Source organism: Lagenorhynchus albirostris, chromosome 6, assembly GCF_949774975.1.
Source record: "Lagenorhynchus albirostris chromosome 6, mLagAlb1.1, whole genome shotgun sequence".
In the NCBI taxonomy this organism is placed as follows: Eukaryota; Metazoa; Chordata; class Mammalia; order Artiodactyla; family Delphinidae; genus Lagenorhynchus; species Lagenorhynchus albirostris.
In genome coordinates this window covers 19,714,696-19,730,137 of record NC_083100.1, presented here as the reverse complement: position 1 = coordinate 19,730,137, position 15,442 = coordinate 19,714,696, and the positions used below count along the sequence as shown (strand labels likewise).

At 55.9% G+C, this 15,442-nt stretch overlaps 1 protein-coding gene across 10 annotated transcripts in view; it reads right to left on the bottom strand.

Moving 5' to 3' along the window:
• The window catches only part of TNS1 (tensin 1), a 190,851-nt gene that overhangs the window by 19,509 nt on the left and 155,900 nt on the right, over positions 1–15,442 (bottom strand). For 7 of the 10 annotated variants that reach the window (XM_060152144.1, XM_060152138.1, XM_060152141.1 and 4 more), the window contains 3 exons: positions 11,888–11,980; positions 10,827–10,865; positions 2,490–2,688 (listed from right to left, as the gene is read on the bottom strand). In XM_060152144.1, coding sequence (XP_060008127.1) covers positions 2,490–2,688; positions 10,827–10,865; positions 11,888–11,980 — 331 coding nt within the window. The remainder of the gene's footprint in view (positions 1–2,489; positions 2,689–10,826; positions 10,866–11,887; positions 11,981–15,442) is intronic. The other 3 variants (XM_060152140.1, XM_060152145.1, XM_060152142.1) reach the window with 2 other exon arrangements.

Sequence of the window (15,442 nt, the reverse complement as noted above, 5' to 3'; positions counted from 1 at the left end):
AAAATGAGGGAAATAGGTTAGATGACTCTGATTCCTTCCAGACCCAAACTTCTATTCCTCGATGATATGGCAGGAGAGACAAAGGTTGACAGAGACCACGCATAAGCAGCAGCTGCAGGGAGGCAGCAGGCAAATTCTGCACCAGCAGCCCCTGGGGCAGGGGGGTGGGGAAGGTCCTTACATAAGAGATGCTCCAAAGCCTGGAGCCGCAGACTGGAAGGAGTCTGGAGGCTGGCCGGCCACACCCTGGGCCAGGTTGGATAAGCTCAGGTCCCCTGGGTGATGTGAGGTGGGAAGGCTAGGCACGAGCCAAGGGCAGGGAGAAGGGCAGGGGCCAGGCCAGGACAAAGTCTACCTCGCATCCCAGAAGGGGCCAAAGTGGAACACCACTTTGGTACAGAATAACCTGGATTCTGAGGAATGGGGGGATAGGTCAGGCTGCACAGCGGGGGCTGGGGACATGGAAATGGAGTTCTGGAGGGGAAGCTGGCTTCCTGAGGCCTACTGCAGGAGGAATTTGAGGAGTGAGAAACGGTGAAAACTTCCTAATGTCAGCACTCCCTGAATATCAGCAAGGGTGGCTGGAGAGGCGAGGAAAATCTCCTTTCCTCTAAAAGAAGAATGCAGCTTCTGCCCAGAGGCAGACCTTTCCAAAAATGGACCCATCAGGAGGCTGGGGAGGGGTAAGGTGGACTGGGGTGTGTGTGCTTGGCTTGAGGTTTCAAATTCTTAGCCTCCAGAAGAAAAGTGCCTCTGCTCACCCACGCCCCCCGCCCCGACCCAGGAGGGGTGCATTACGCTGGACCAGTGCAGGTACACCGCAAGCTTGGCACACCCCTCCACATGCAGAATTGTGAAGAGGTGGCTGGACAGTGACTGGGCCCCGTGGGGTCCCGGGCTGGGAAGGGCAGTGGACATGGGAAGGGATGGTAGGGGCAGGCTCCCCTCCTGGAGGCGAGTTCCGGCCTCCAGGCAGGCTCTCTGGGGCCCCCTCCCCGCCTGGCACCCTTTGCCCTGCCTAGGCTCCTCTCAGGGTCCCTCTCCTATGTTGTCTTCCCTGTCTCCCCATCATAAAGCCTCACCCCCAGTCAAGCAGCTTCTCACTGCACCCCAAACACAGGAGCCTCACTCTCTGGGAAATTTCAGGCTACCCTTTCTGTCTGACCCGCCTCAGAACGTCAGCCAGCCATCCGCCAAGACATCCTTCCTCTCACCCTACGGCAACCCCTCACCAGCAGCTGCGTGCCCGAGGCCGCCACGCCCAACACCTCCACATCCCCCGGCTCTGTCCTTGCCGTGCTGTCCTTCTGGAAGGGCCGTTCCCTCCCCCTTCACCTTTCAACCCCTGCTCATCCTTCTGGCCTCAGCACAGATACTTTCAGCCCCCAGAGACCCTCTCTGCACCCCAAGGCAGAAATAGCAGCCTCTCGCTCTGAGCTCGTGGCTTAAACATCTGCTCTGGGTACATCTGACTCTCACCCCGTGACCGTCAGGCACCATAACACAGGTCTGTGGGGAAGGATAGAGATGTGGGTTCCGGAGCCAGACACCTTCGGTTTGAATCCTATTTTTGCTATTATGTAGCTGTAGGACCTTGAATAAGCTACTTTATGTCTCTCTGCCTCAGTTTCCTCTTCTGAGAAGTGTGAATAATAATAGTACCTACCTCATAGGATTGCTGTGAGGTTTAAACAGAAAGCACTTAGCAAAATGCCTGGCACATAGGAAGCACTCACCACATAGTAATTACTCGTGTTCAATTTTAAACCTGGGGGAAGGGGACTTTCCTGGCAGTCCAGTGGTTAAGACTCCACATTTCCACTGCATGGGGCACAGGGTCCATCCCTGGTTGGGAAGTAAGATCCCGCATGCCACGTGGCGTGGCCAAAAAATAAAAATAAAAATTTTTTTTAAATTAAAAAAAAGTGCTTCCCTGGTGGCGCAGTGGTTAAGAGTCCGCTTGCCAACGCAGGGGACACGGGTTCGAGCCCTGGTCCGGGAAGACCCCACATGTCGCGGAGCAACTAAGCCCTTGTGCCACAACTACTGAGCCTGCGCTCTAGAGCCCGTGAGCCACAACTACCGAAGCCCACGTGCCTAGGGCCCGTGCTCAGCCACAAGAGAAGCCACCAAAATGAGAAGCCCACGCACCGCAACGAAGAGTAGCCCCTGCTCACCACAACTAGAGAAAGCCTGCACGCAGCAACGAAGACCCCAACACAGCCAAAAATAAATAAATGAAATAAATAAATTTATTTTTAAAAAACTTTAAAAAATAAATAAATAAACCTGGGGTAAGGACTATGGCTGGTTCACCTTCATACTCTCCCTGGGGAGTTGGCACTCAGGGGATGCTCTCACCATGCACCCCGATGAGCTAGTTTCCCAGAAGCAGCAACCTGGATGTGATTTCTGCCTGTCCACGCCCTAGACAGATCCAAGAGGCCTCATCTGTGCTGTCCCAGGCCTGGATCTTCCTCCCCACTTACCTGTCAGCGCTGAGGATGGGGCTGCTGGTGGAAAGGGGGCTGGGGGAGACAAAGGAGCCTCCCAGGGTCCCGTTCCTCAGGGGTGTCTCGCGGCCATAGGCCTGGGCAACCGGGGCGCTAAAGCTCTTGGGCTCAGGATCCTGAGTCCGGGGGCCAGCCACTGCCGTCCGCACCACCGACTCCACATAGCTCCGGGGCTCTGGAAGGGGCAAGGGGACAGGGACTGAGTCTGGATCCACAGGGGTGCAGTGCGGACCCCACCCAACCTCCAGGGAGCCCCCTTCCCCAGGGCCTATGGGGACAACCCCAAAAGGACAGCCAAGCAGGCAAAGGGCAATTCTCCAGGGCTTCTGCCTTCCCAGGCCCACCCTCTTCCCAGTATCTTGGAGAAGCTGTGAGAGTCCTCAAGGAACCTTTAACCGGGGCCTCGTTCTGAGAATCTTCCCAGAAATGGACCCCAAAACACAGCCATCACAGAATCCTCCCTCCTAGAGCCAGGATGCCCATCCTTCACTGGTATCCCCTCTAGCTGCTTCTTTTCTATGACCTGCTACCCAGGCCCCCAGGCCCTTCTAGGCTCCCCAGGCACCGCTGGAGTCTGAGCTCTTCGTGGACCCCAAGCTCCAGCCCAGCCGTGCATCTCGGGACAGCGCCAGGGCTCATGCTGGCTCCTCCCCACACCCAGAATCCAGAAACAGGCTTGCTGGCCTAGCAACAGGCCTGTGCGGGTGAGTCACGCCCAGCCCCTGCATGCCAAGACACACCCACCCACCTTGCCTGACACACTTAGCATTCCTCCCGAGACTGACATCATTATCCCACTTGGTGTTCAGAATGGCCTGAGAGGAAGGCTAGGCGGGGGAGGGGGAGGAGCAAGTGCCAGAAAAGTCATTTTGCAGATGCAGACGCTGAGGCCTGGAGAGTGAAGCGGCTGGAGGTACAACCAGGACTCGGGTCTCCCGGGCCACCACCCCGCCCAGTGCTGTGCGCCCCTCCCAGCCCCCGATCCAGGCCTCTGAAGCCAGCCCCCAGACTAACTTGTTATCAAACAGGAAGAAGAAGCAGGGCACTCTGGGCTTCTCCAGGGACAGGATCAGGGATAGATGACGTTCCTACCACCTCCAAACCTGGCACCGTCCCTGAGGACGTCCCAGGGGGAACATGATCTGAGCACACACCTACCCTCTGCCCACAATTAGGGCATCCGCTGAAACCAGCCTCAGAAATGGAAGAACTGCAGAGTCTGTGCAGCCCTGGGGGCGGGGGCAGGGGGCAGGCCCCTGGAGCCTCTGCAGCCGGACTGTGCTGACCACTGAGTCAGAGAATCGCCCCCTCCCCTCAGCCCAAAGAAAGCTTTACTTTGGAAGGAGCCGAATCACCAAGGCGTTATGGGGCCGTTACCGGCCCTGGTCTCTGAGGTGACTTCCAGGCCTGATATCCTGCATCCAGGCCCAGAGGCCTGGGGACCCAGGGAGAGGATGGTCCTTTAGAACAGGACCCTTTACGGAGGAGGCCTGCGGTCTGCATACAACTCCAGCCAGAGGCTGCCAGTGTATCTTTTAGTTTCCACACGGAGTTCCCTCCAACCAACAGCAACAGTGAATGGGGCTGGGGCAAGAGGTCTGCAAAGCGACAGGCATGGGGCAGCCTATTCCAGGGACCCAGCCCAGGGTGACACAGGACTAACCACTTCGGCACCCAGAGATAGAGTCCACGTGGGCTGAGGCCAACAAGACGCCCTCAAAAACCCCCTCATCCAGGCCGGGCCACCCACCCACCCCACAGAACCCCAGGCCACAGCCCCTCCAAAGGCAATGATGCCATGCCGTCCAAGCCTGAGGCCCTGCTGGAGCAAAGAGACGGGCAGCACACTTTTTTTGAAAAGCGCCCGACAGTAAATATTTCAGGTTTAGAGGGCCAGACGGTCTCTCTCACAGCTGCTCAGTTCTGCTGTTGTTATCGCGCGAGCAGCCACAGACCATACATTAAGCGATGAGCATGGCTGTGTTACAATAAAACTTTCTTTACAAAAACAGATGATGGGCCGGATTTGGCCACAGACTGCTGGCTCCTGATGTAACCTGTCTGCTCAGCCCAGAGAGGTGGAGCGATTTGCCCCAGAACACACAGCCAATCAGCGGCCACGGCTACCATCTCCTGACTCTCAATGCTGTCTCTGGGTGGCCTAGAGGGGCCACAGCCTCCTGGGACACCCAGAGTTGGCTGCTACCCAGAACTCCAGCCCATCAGCCAGAGAAGACCCAGCTCCACAGGGCTATTAATAATAGTAAAAATAGCAAACAACTGCATGAAGAGAGTAGAATTTGGAGAATGTAAGTGTCTTGCCTGGGCCACATGTAGACTGTGGCAGAATTGGCCTAGGAACGCAGGCAGTCTGGCCCAGGTCCTGCTCTTGGGCCCTGCACATACCGCCAGGTGAAAATCAGGGAGCCGAGAATTTCAGTGTCTTTAGCCTTGGGGGGCTGGCTTCATGCTCTGGGGTAACTCTGACAGAAGAGACCTCAGACAGGACCCCTCACGCCCACAGAAATGGCAATTGTGACCCAAGGCCAGAGCCCACCTTCCCTGCCCATCCCTCACCCCGGGGTCACTCTCTGAAAACTCCTCCTGGACACCTCCAGGCTCTCGGCTTCACGCTGGTGCCCGCAGCGCTTAGCACCCTTCTCTCCCACCCAGAGATGGCAAGGGGATCCATCTGCTCCCTGGCAGCCCCGGGCTCCTTGCTGATCTGTATTTGCAGTGCCTGGCACACAGTAAGTCCTCAATAAGTTTCTGTCCCACAAACTAGTAGATGTGTGACCTTTACCCTCCGCCCCACCCACACAGAGGTGCACAATAACTAAGACCTAAAAGGCACACATTCCTTTTTCTCCTTCTCTTGAATTCTTGCTGACCCCAAAAGGTCAAGCTAAAATGCACGTGGTGAGCCCTGAAGTCGGTGATCTTTTCCACCTGCCATGTCCTTCTGATCCACTCCCCAACCTGCTCTGTGTCCCTGCAGCCCAGCTTTTACCGACCGCACCCCCCAGACCCCCGGCCTCAGGGCTCCACATGGCTTTGACCTTCGGCCGCTGGCTAGTAGGAGAGACTAGGAGGGGATTGGGGGGTTGGTGAGGAGAGAAGGTCAAAGTGCCAGGGCTGCATCTTCCACCCAAGATCCCAGCTCCAGTCGGGGGCCCTCTCCTCCGGCTCCCTCCTGTCCTCCAGGCCTGGCGGGCGGATGGCTCCCACCTCCTGCTAGGAGGGCCACCCGGTGGCGGGGTGCTTCACCATCCCTCGTCGGTTTGCCCAGACCTTCTAAATAGTCCATTGTCTCCTCGGTTGCCCCATTGGAATGAGCCAGCTGTTTCCTGCCAAGACCTGAAGTGGGTAAGCAACTCATATTATATTCCCGACTCACATAAGCACCCCATCCTGTGAAAAAGTACGCACACTGCTTTTACCAGCAGCAGAACTGAGGTCAGGCCGCCCACACCACCTGGTGCCAGAGTCAGGACCGTGCCAAGCCTGGGACCACAGATGCTGACTCCCATCTGCTCTGTTTGCCATCACTCAAGGCTGCGTCCCCACCAACTCCTTCTGGCCCAGACACAGTGACAGGAGCCTGAGTGTAGTTTGCACAGAACATCAATGGGACTGTATGTTAGAAAGTCTGGAGATATTAGAAAACCTGAGCTCCTATAGGATGGCCACATCCCTAAGGCATGAGGCTCGTGAGCCCCTTCCCCACTCCCATCAGATCCTAAGCTACAGGGGAGCTCTCAGAGGACCCAGCATCTGAACTTGAGGACAGAACTGCTTACCCAGGAAGAAGCACCAGAAGCCATCCCCACCACGAAGGCTGGAAACAGCCCTATGAGTTGAGGTGGCCAACTAGCCTGGGGGCTTTGCTCTGAGGCTCGCAGCCTGCGGATTTCAGGCCCAGCCCGCCTGGCTCTGCCCTCACCTTACTCTCTACCTCCATCTTCTTCCTTGGTTGGCTGACCTTCCAGGCCCAAATCAGGGGTAGAGATTCACTCAATCTCTCTTCCTCATGAACCCAGAGCAGGAGGGATCTTTGGGAAGCTATCTGATTTTCCAAGTCCATCTCCAGAACTGTTCAAAACCAACCTTTTGGGCCAAAACATCCATTTTCCCAAGTTTTCAGACTCAGATTTCCATATTGAAAATACCTCCCTTTTCCTATCTGTCCCCATCCTCCCTCCCTCCTCCCTACCTCAGTACAACATACAACCTGTGGGCTCCCCCTTCTTTCACTTACTGGAGGGGTGACCTGGAGCAGGCTGCTGAACGTTTCTGGGACTCAGTTTCCTCATGTGTAAAATGGGAATGAGAATACTCACCTGCCCAGCTAGGATCGAGTGACAAGAGAAGGAAAGTCCCTTCTAATTCTTTCCACTAGTTGCAACGCCGGTTTATAAGCAGCCCCACCGTTGCCCACCTGTACCCGAGCCGTGCCTGTGCCTGCCTCCCTCTACCCTCTCTCCTGCTGCTTTCCTCCTCTCTGCCGATCCCAAGCAGCTGCACCCAGAGGCAACGGGAACTGGGAAGGGCAGGAGAGGAGGGGCCAGGGAGGGTGCTTCGTGTAGAACATTCCAGGAGCCCAAACCCATTCCAAGTGGCTGCTGGAGGCTGAGAGCAGCTGGACATGAGGCTGAGTGACTTAGCCCCACCAGGCTGGGGGCACTGTCAGCTCTTCACCCACACCCTGAAGTGCATTTCCTGCCTCCCAGAAAAGGTTCTTTGCCTGGAGAGAAAGGGCCTGCCCGCTCCAAGTGAAATGAAGACGTGCAGATGCGGGGTAGGGAGGAAGCAAAACCCCCCGAGGCCCAATCCAGGAGCTCAAAAGTTAGAATTCCAAACTCTGAGATTGGAATCTCACAGCCCTCCTCTGAGCTCCCATCACACCCTGTTCCTCCCCCAGCTCAGCACTTCTACCTTATGCAGAGATATCTGTCTTTACCAGGCTAGCTCACTCATCTTTAAGCCCTCAGTACCTAGCACAGGACCTGGCACAGAGTAGGTGCTCAGTAAATCTGTGTTGCACAGCACTGCCCCAAAAATACCCAGATGCCACAGTCCACCCATCACCGAGGATCTCAGAGCAGGAAGGATCCCCAGAGGGGTCATTTCTAGTCCACTGTCTTCCTTTGTGCCACATCCATACCGTCTAATCATCTGAACAGACAGAACCTAAGCTGAATGTTCCCTGTTCCCGTTCCTCCAGGAAAGAAGGTTCAGCAATTTCTTTCCCTGTTTCCCCACTGGGAAGATATCCTTGATATCTTGAGGATATCATGCCTTTACTGTTTGTTACAGGCTTTCTTCTTCTCCTTCCTTCATGGAGAAGGGTACCCAGTAAAGACACTGTTTATGTTTAGAGGTTGTGCCCCGTACGATCACATGGAAAGGGGCAGCCTCCACGGGCTGATCCAGCGTAGGCTCTCAGCCATGCCCCCAATTGACTGTCGGGGCCTGGACAAGTCATTTAACATCCGTACATGTCATCTCCTCATCAGCAAACTGGGGTTCCTGCCACCTTCCTCACAGTGCTCCTGTGATTATTAAACAAGATGATGTGACAATGACCCACACAGTCCCGCCCCTGCCTGCTGACCCTCACTCTGTACCACACTCCCCGCCCTTGCTCCGTGGAGCATGCTGTCCCTCCCACCCCAGGGACTTTGCACATGCCCTTTACCTCTACGTGGAATGCTCTTCTCCCATCCCAGTGTCACTGAGTTAATGTTACTCACCCTCCCATCTTACTTCTTTTATGAGCCAGGGTCTCATAAACCTGTATCCCTTCGCTCCGGAGCGCTTATCTCAATACTTAATTCTCGGTGATAATTTAATTCTGGCGCCGGTTCATGAATTTCCTCCACGAGATTAGGAATCATAGTATGCTTATCATTATATCTCCAGAGTGCCTGGCACATAGGAGGCACACAAAGTATTTGTTGAATCAACGAACGACAGAATGAATGAATGTAAAGCGTTTAGCACGGCACACTGAACGGAACAGACTCCCCTAAAGTCTTTTCTTTCCCCCAGCTGAATAAGTCTGTCTGTCTCTGATTATTTTTCCCCACAAGCATCTTTTTCTGAATTTCCCATCAGAGTATCAGCAGGGAAATCAAGCAGTGCTTCAGAGGGTCAGCAAAGTCTGACCCGGGAGGTGATGCGTGAGTCAGGAAAAACAGAATGTCCCCTGCCTCCACCCACCTCCCTCCCCAGGGAGGGGGGATGGACAACAATTCCGATCCCCATGCTAGAATCCCAGGGCATGGCGCCTGAAGGCAGGAGGAGGGCTTTGAAACAGCCCCTTGATTAGGAGACAGGAGACCAGTAAGTCCAGTCTCGGCCCTGCTTCCTCGTAACTGTGAGCTTGGGAAGATGCCCCACCCTCACCCCACAACACAGACCTCAGCTCCACATCTGTGAAAATGATGGGTGTGGTAGAGTCGAGCCCTAAGAACCTTCCCCTGCAAACTCTGTGGCTGCAGGACAGATGGGAGGGTCAGAGGGCTCGGGGCCCTGTAGGCCTAGATTCTCTCATAAGGTGCAAGGGTCAGGTGTCACTTCCCATCTGTTGAAGTGTCACCCCAAAGTGGGGAACACACAGCCAGGGCCTGTCACCCTCAGACCTTCCCACTGGAAAGCGTGTGGGTCCCACCAGTCTGTGGAGATCAGCAACCATGAAGGGACCCAAGAGCTCCTGTGTGGGTGTGCACCTGGAACACAGCACACGAACACTGGCTCCAGGCCCCAGCTGATTCTATACTCCTGTTGGGAACCAGCAGTCAGCCACCAGCCTGGGGGAGGTCCTCTCCCCGGGTATGAGGTTGACTGGGGGTGAGGCCCCGCTGTGCCTCTCCCCATTCTGGGATCTGCTGTTGGGGGGGGGCTGCCTTGTTCTGCACCCCCCAGGCAGCCGGGTATTGTTGCCAGAACTCTGGCTGGCTAGGAGTGAGCAAAGCTTTCTGGGAAACTCCAGCCATCTTTTCTGGGTGATGGCAGATTCAGAGGGGCACAGCCCATGCCCAATTGGGGGATAGAAAAATCAAGGTAATGAGTGCAAAGGGAAGTGGGAAGTGGGCTTAAGAAACCAGATGGAGGAATTCCCTGGCGATCCAGTGGTTAGGACTCTGTGCTCTCACTGCTGAGGGCCCAGGTTCAATCCCTGGTTGGAGAACTAAGATCCCACAAGCCGTGGCACAGTCAAAAAAAAAGGAAGAAAGATAGAAACCGGACGGAGTGTTTAAAGGAACCAGGCCACACAGCTCCAGGGCCAAGGTGAGAAGTCAGAACGTCTAACACATCCAAGCTGGAAGGTGCTCAGTGGAGCCCACCTCGTCCCAGCAAGGCCGGTAGAGACGGGGACATGGATGCCCAGGGCACCCAGGCCGCACAGGCCGGCATTCCCCTCATTCCACCTGCTCTGAGGCACCATTTGAGTTATGTTCCTAATAAATTAAAGGCCTTCAACCCGCTTACATCCCCTCTCTGCTTCTCTGCGTGCGATGCGAGTTCATCTAAATCAGGGGTTAAGCCAGGACACAGATGTGCTAACTCCTTGAACCTGTCACAATTATGTGCACGGATATCCGGAGGCATCTGTATAGGGGTGAGTCCATAGCTTTTCCAAAATCCCCAAAGTCATCCAAGATCCCAGAAAGACAGACGTCCTACCGTCTGTGTTGATATGAAACCAGGCAAGGGCTTCAAGAAGGCAACTCGTGGCTCCAAGACAGTAGCTCTGAACCGGGAGTGGTTCTCCGCCATGTTTGAGCCATTTTGACTGTCGCAACTGGGTGCCTGCTACTGGCGTGCAGCAGGTAGAGGCCAGGGATGCTGTAAACATCCTACAGTGCACGTGGCAGCCCCACAACTAAGAACTGTCCGGCCCTAAGCGTCGGTAGTGCCGAGGCTGAGAAACCGTGCTCTGAGCTATAAATGTGGGGCTCACCCGGGAAACGGGATAAGAGAAACCCGCCCTCTGAAGGGGTTTGCTGCACCCCGGGCAGGCGGGCAGAAGCACCGCCGGGGGAGGGCTGTTTTGTCGGCAAGGTGGCACCGCAGTAGCACCTGGACACTGTCCGTGCCTGGACCCGCGCTCTGCGGCCGTGAGCGCCTCAGTCAGCATCCGGAGTGACAGCTCAGCACAGGGGTGGGACCCGGGGGCTCTCTGCTCAGTCACATGAGACCTGATCAGAGAAGAGAGCTGGCCCCCCACGTCAGGCAGAGCAAACGGAGTGAAAAGCCATTCCCAGACCCGGAGAGCGCGAAGCAGCAGCACGGCGATGCCACACTTACCTTCAGAAAGCTCTCTCACCACCTTCCCCTCATCCTCGTCTGAGGGAAGATGGGAAGAGAGGTGAGGAGGAAAGAGAGGCAGGTGATGGAGAGGAAGAGCAAAAAGGAGAGAGAGAGATGGATTAATGGCTTATTTCTTGAGAGAGAGACTTTGCTGAGAAAAGGGAGGTGGGAAAGCAGGGGTGAGACGGGGGCAGAGACGGACTCTCCGCAGGGTGAGGGGTGCGGTCCACCCAGACGGGGCCCCGGGGCTCCAGGGTGGCGAGGCACTCAGGGCGCACCGTTGAGAGAGGCCTTCGCTCTTGGGAAGAGCAGGCCCGGTGTCCTTGTCACAGCTCCCGCGCCTCTAGCAGGAGTGTGCTGGCCTGGTGACAGGCAGCCCCCCTCCCAGTGACCTGGTGTCCCTGGCCATGCAGACATGTCCTGAGAGGGAGGCTGTGCCCTGCTGTGTCTGCGTGGGTCACACCTGCACGCCACTGCCCGCCTACCTGGCTGGATCAGTCTTTTGGTGACTAAGGAAAAGAAACAAAGCTGTCCCCAGAGTCCCAGCCCAGCCCCCAAACCAGAGTCTAGGGAGCAAGTTTCTGGGCTCAGCCTGTTGGAAACGGCCACTGAGGGCCCAGGGCCCCCACTTGCCCCTTCCCCACAGGGAGGAGAGGAGCCGGGAAGTGTGACGAGGTGTGAGCCGGGGGTGTGTGCGTGTACACGAGCGCCTGGACGCTGGGGGGTGGAAGCCAGGCTTCCGGCAGAGACCTAACCGACTCCAGGGAAACAGGACAGGCCTCCAAACCCCCATGTCAGAGGATGCTGGGAGCGGCACTGACCCCACCAGGCAATGGCAGGAAGGCTACAGAGGTATCCGTCCCCCTCAAACCCCACACAGAGAGCCCCACCGAGGCCTGATCTCATCATAGACACAGAGCTAGGCTGCCACCTTATTTCCAGAAGGGGCCTGAGAACCCACCACCTCTGGGCCCTGCCCAGGACCACAGGGGTCCTCCAACCCCCCACTCCTCCCTCCAGCCTCCCCGACCACCTCCCTTCCCACTGGAACCACTCACCGCCGGTGGGGTGCAGCAGGATGCTGGCTGGGTTATGGGGCTTCAGGCCCAGAGCAGACAGAGGTGTCTTGGCCAGACCTGGAGGGGAGCGCACTGCGCCGAGAAGAAGAGGCGAGACCCCAGGAGTGAGCGCAGGTGATGGGCTGGGGAGAGGCCCCCTCCTGAGTCTGGGCATGTCGGGGAGGGTGGGCAGCCGAAGGCTGAGCGGACGAACCAGCCCCAGCCCCGGGGACGCTGCTGCGGCTCCACTGCCTCTCCTGTCTCTGTGTTTCTCCACAGTGTAAAGGCTAAAGGAAGTCAGCAAATGGCCCTGCCCCTCAACCTCCAGAAAGTAATTTCTATCCCTAGGCCCTGAGTTCCTTTGCTACGGTCCCTCCGCATGGCCGTGGTTTATAACATACACGTTGGTTTCTCGGGTGCCCTCTGCCTTTCCCTGTTATTCTCTCTCTAACCCCCTTCTCTCACTTTCCCTACCCACCCCCAAACAAACAGGCACGCACAAACACACGCACACGCACACACGCACACGCACACGGGCAGATGGACTTAAAGAAAATGGAGTGTCAAGACAGCACAACATATAAAGGACAGAAGGAGGAGAAGGGACCACCAGCAGAACCAACCCTGAGTCCCCAGGCTCGCCCTCGGCCACAGGTCTTTGGCCCACAGCCAAACAGGTCTCTTGCAAGCCCCACGAAGAGAGAATTTCTTAGCAGGGGGCTCTCTTGACCGCCAAACCTCAGTGTTTGGAAGAGGGAGAAGCCCCATCTCTACAGTCCTTGGCCAGGAGCACCACCGCCCCGCAGGAGCCCCAGCTCCCTCCCAAGCCGCCCGTCTGGGTTGGAAGTGTCACATGACACACAAGGTCAAAGGGCGGTCAGGCTTTCTCCCATTAGCCAAGGACGTGGCCGGACTCCGAGCTGAGCTGCAGGGCGGTTGCTGTGCCCAGTCACGAGATTTCTCAGCGGCAGCTGCCACGTCTCCTAACACACCTCTGAGGAGAAGTGAAGAAATGAGCTGTGTCTCCGGCCGCAGCTCTCGGGACCCTGCCGAGGCCGTAGCTGCTGAGGACTCGCAGCCACACAGGTGTGCCAGACGCCAAGACTGCCTGCCCCCCACCGACGGCCTCAACACACCAGCTGTGCCCCTTGGGCGCCCAGGCCGCACACAGCAGCTACAGGACCCTCCCTGGCGCCTCCTCCCTCTCCCCAAAGACCGTGAGACCTGTAGGAAACTAAGCCCCCAAAATATAATCTCCCAATGAAAGCAATTTAAATAACTTATGCGTGTACATGCCGGTGTGTACATAGGTGTCTGTGGGAATAGAGAGGCATCGCGAGAGTCCAGATGGGTGGCCCACCCCTATGCTCCACCCTAACCCTGAGATGCCCAACAGACAAATACAGCAGAGGGGACAAATATGTACAGACACAAACACCTAGCCATGGCGCAGGTCTAGGCCTGCATGCCCCTGTGTATCCCTCTTTCTCTCATTACACACACACACACACACACACACGCACGCACGCACGCACGCACAGAGGTATCTTGCAACTTTGAATGTGATTAATTATGGAAGAATGAGCCCAGCCTCAGAGACCACTGTCCGTGGAATGACCACGAAGTCTCTCCGGCCCACAAGTTTGCATGTGTTTGCCCAGCGGGTGCAGCAGAGGCACAGGTGGACCAGTGAGAGGTGAAGGGGACAAGGGGACAGAGGCGGTGAGAGGTTTCTCTAGGCTCCCCTCAGCACCTCCAACTCCCTAATCACTCCTGTCCTCAGTCCCCAGGCATCTGGCCCTTCTGAGGCAGACAAGTGGGTGGCCCTGAAGCCAGGCAAGGCTTGGCTTCCTGAGAGAAGAATTCCTCGCATTTCTCCGCCTCTGGGCATGGAGGAAACCTCTAACTTATCCTCCCTGCCCGGGGCTCTCTCGGGGTTGGCCAAGGGGAGAAGGGGAGGGAAAGAAGAATGCGAACAGAAACATGTGGCAGAACCCAACTCTAGCCCAGCCCAGATGGCTTCATCCCAAACAGGGTGCTGGCCAGGATCCTGGCTATTTGGACCCACAGGGAATTGGAGCAGGTGTGAAGGTGGGGGGTTAAGACCAGGGAGAGACATTCCACGAGTCATAAAAGGCACCGAGCTATCTCGAGCAGATTGCCCTGGGCTTGCACTGTCCAAATATGGTAGCCATGAGCCACATGGGACTATGGAGCACAGGCGGTGTGGCCAGTCTAAACAAAGTTGTAAGTGCAAAACACACAGTGATTTCAAACTTGTATGAAACAAGAATGTGAAATATCTCTTTATACTGATTACATGTTGAAATGATATTTTAGATCCTTGGGGTTAAATAAAATCTATTATTAAAATTAATTTCACCAGCGTCTTTTTAGATTTTATTTTAAAAGATTGTAAGATATCTCATTAATACTTTTATTTCGATTTACCTATTGAAATTATAATACTTTGGATATTTTGAGTTAAATTTAAAAATCATTACAATTAATTTCTCCAGTTTCCTGTATGTTCTTTAATAGAGCTATTAGTAAATTCTCCAGTGCAATCATGGCTCATGTTATTTTTCCACTGGACAGCACTGCTCTAGGGACAGCCATGGCATCCACTCATAGCTTCAGCCTCCTGCGTGTCCAAGATGGTAGCCAACACGAGTTCTGTTGGTGCAGGGGCCAGGTACCAGTGTCACATTCCTCCCCTCTGCGGGACAGCCGACCACCAGGAGAACGCATGGCCAGCTCCAACTCCCCCGTCCTCACCCTCCTCCCCTCTCAGCGGGACAAGTGAATAGCCTGGGCAGCGCCCACCCAACCTGATCCTGGAGCATCGCCAGCCTCTCTACCTCTGCCGACCCAGGCCTCTCACAGGGACCCTGAGTCCTTCACAGCCTGGTACTGCTTTCCATCACTGCTTTCCCAGGCCTCCTCCAGCTCCTCCTCATGTCTCTTCTACCACAGAAAGGAACACTGCCCCTCTCCTGGGCTCACCCAGGTCTTCTCTTTGGGTAAAAATGTCTCTGCCCTTCAGGGATTTGCCTCTCCTGTGAGAGCATCAGAGGGGTACAGACTAAAGGCTCCTGTCTGGAAGCCAAGGGATGAATGAGATGGGGATACGGTCATCCTGAGGCTTCTGAGCCTTTCTTTCCTCGGTGGAACCTAAGTAGGTTGCCTGACGTGGAAGAGGTGCCTGGATGCAGACAAAAATGGGGATCAGAAGCAAGAAGGTCAAGGGGTGTCTCAGAGACACACCAGCAGGGCACAAAGAGTCCCTTTAGCATGGGGGATGTTTTGCACATAGGATGCGAAGACTCTCAGCAACCAGCAAACTCCGTAAGGTGGGAGCCCACGGGCCCCACAGTAGGTCAGTCCGGATCCCAGGACTGCAGCTGCTGCATCCTGAGACGTGTGAGCGTGGACGGCAGAAAAGAATAGAAGCGGGGGAGGGAAGCTGGAGTAAAATGAGCCATAGGGATGGGAAGCGGCAGGTTCTGGCCCCTCCCAACTTTGCCTGCACCCCCAAACCTGGGTGCTCACACA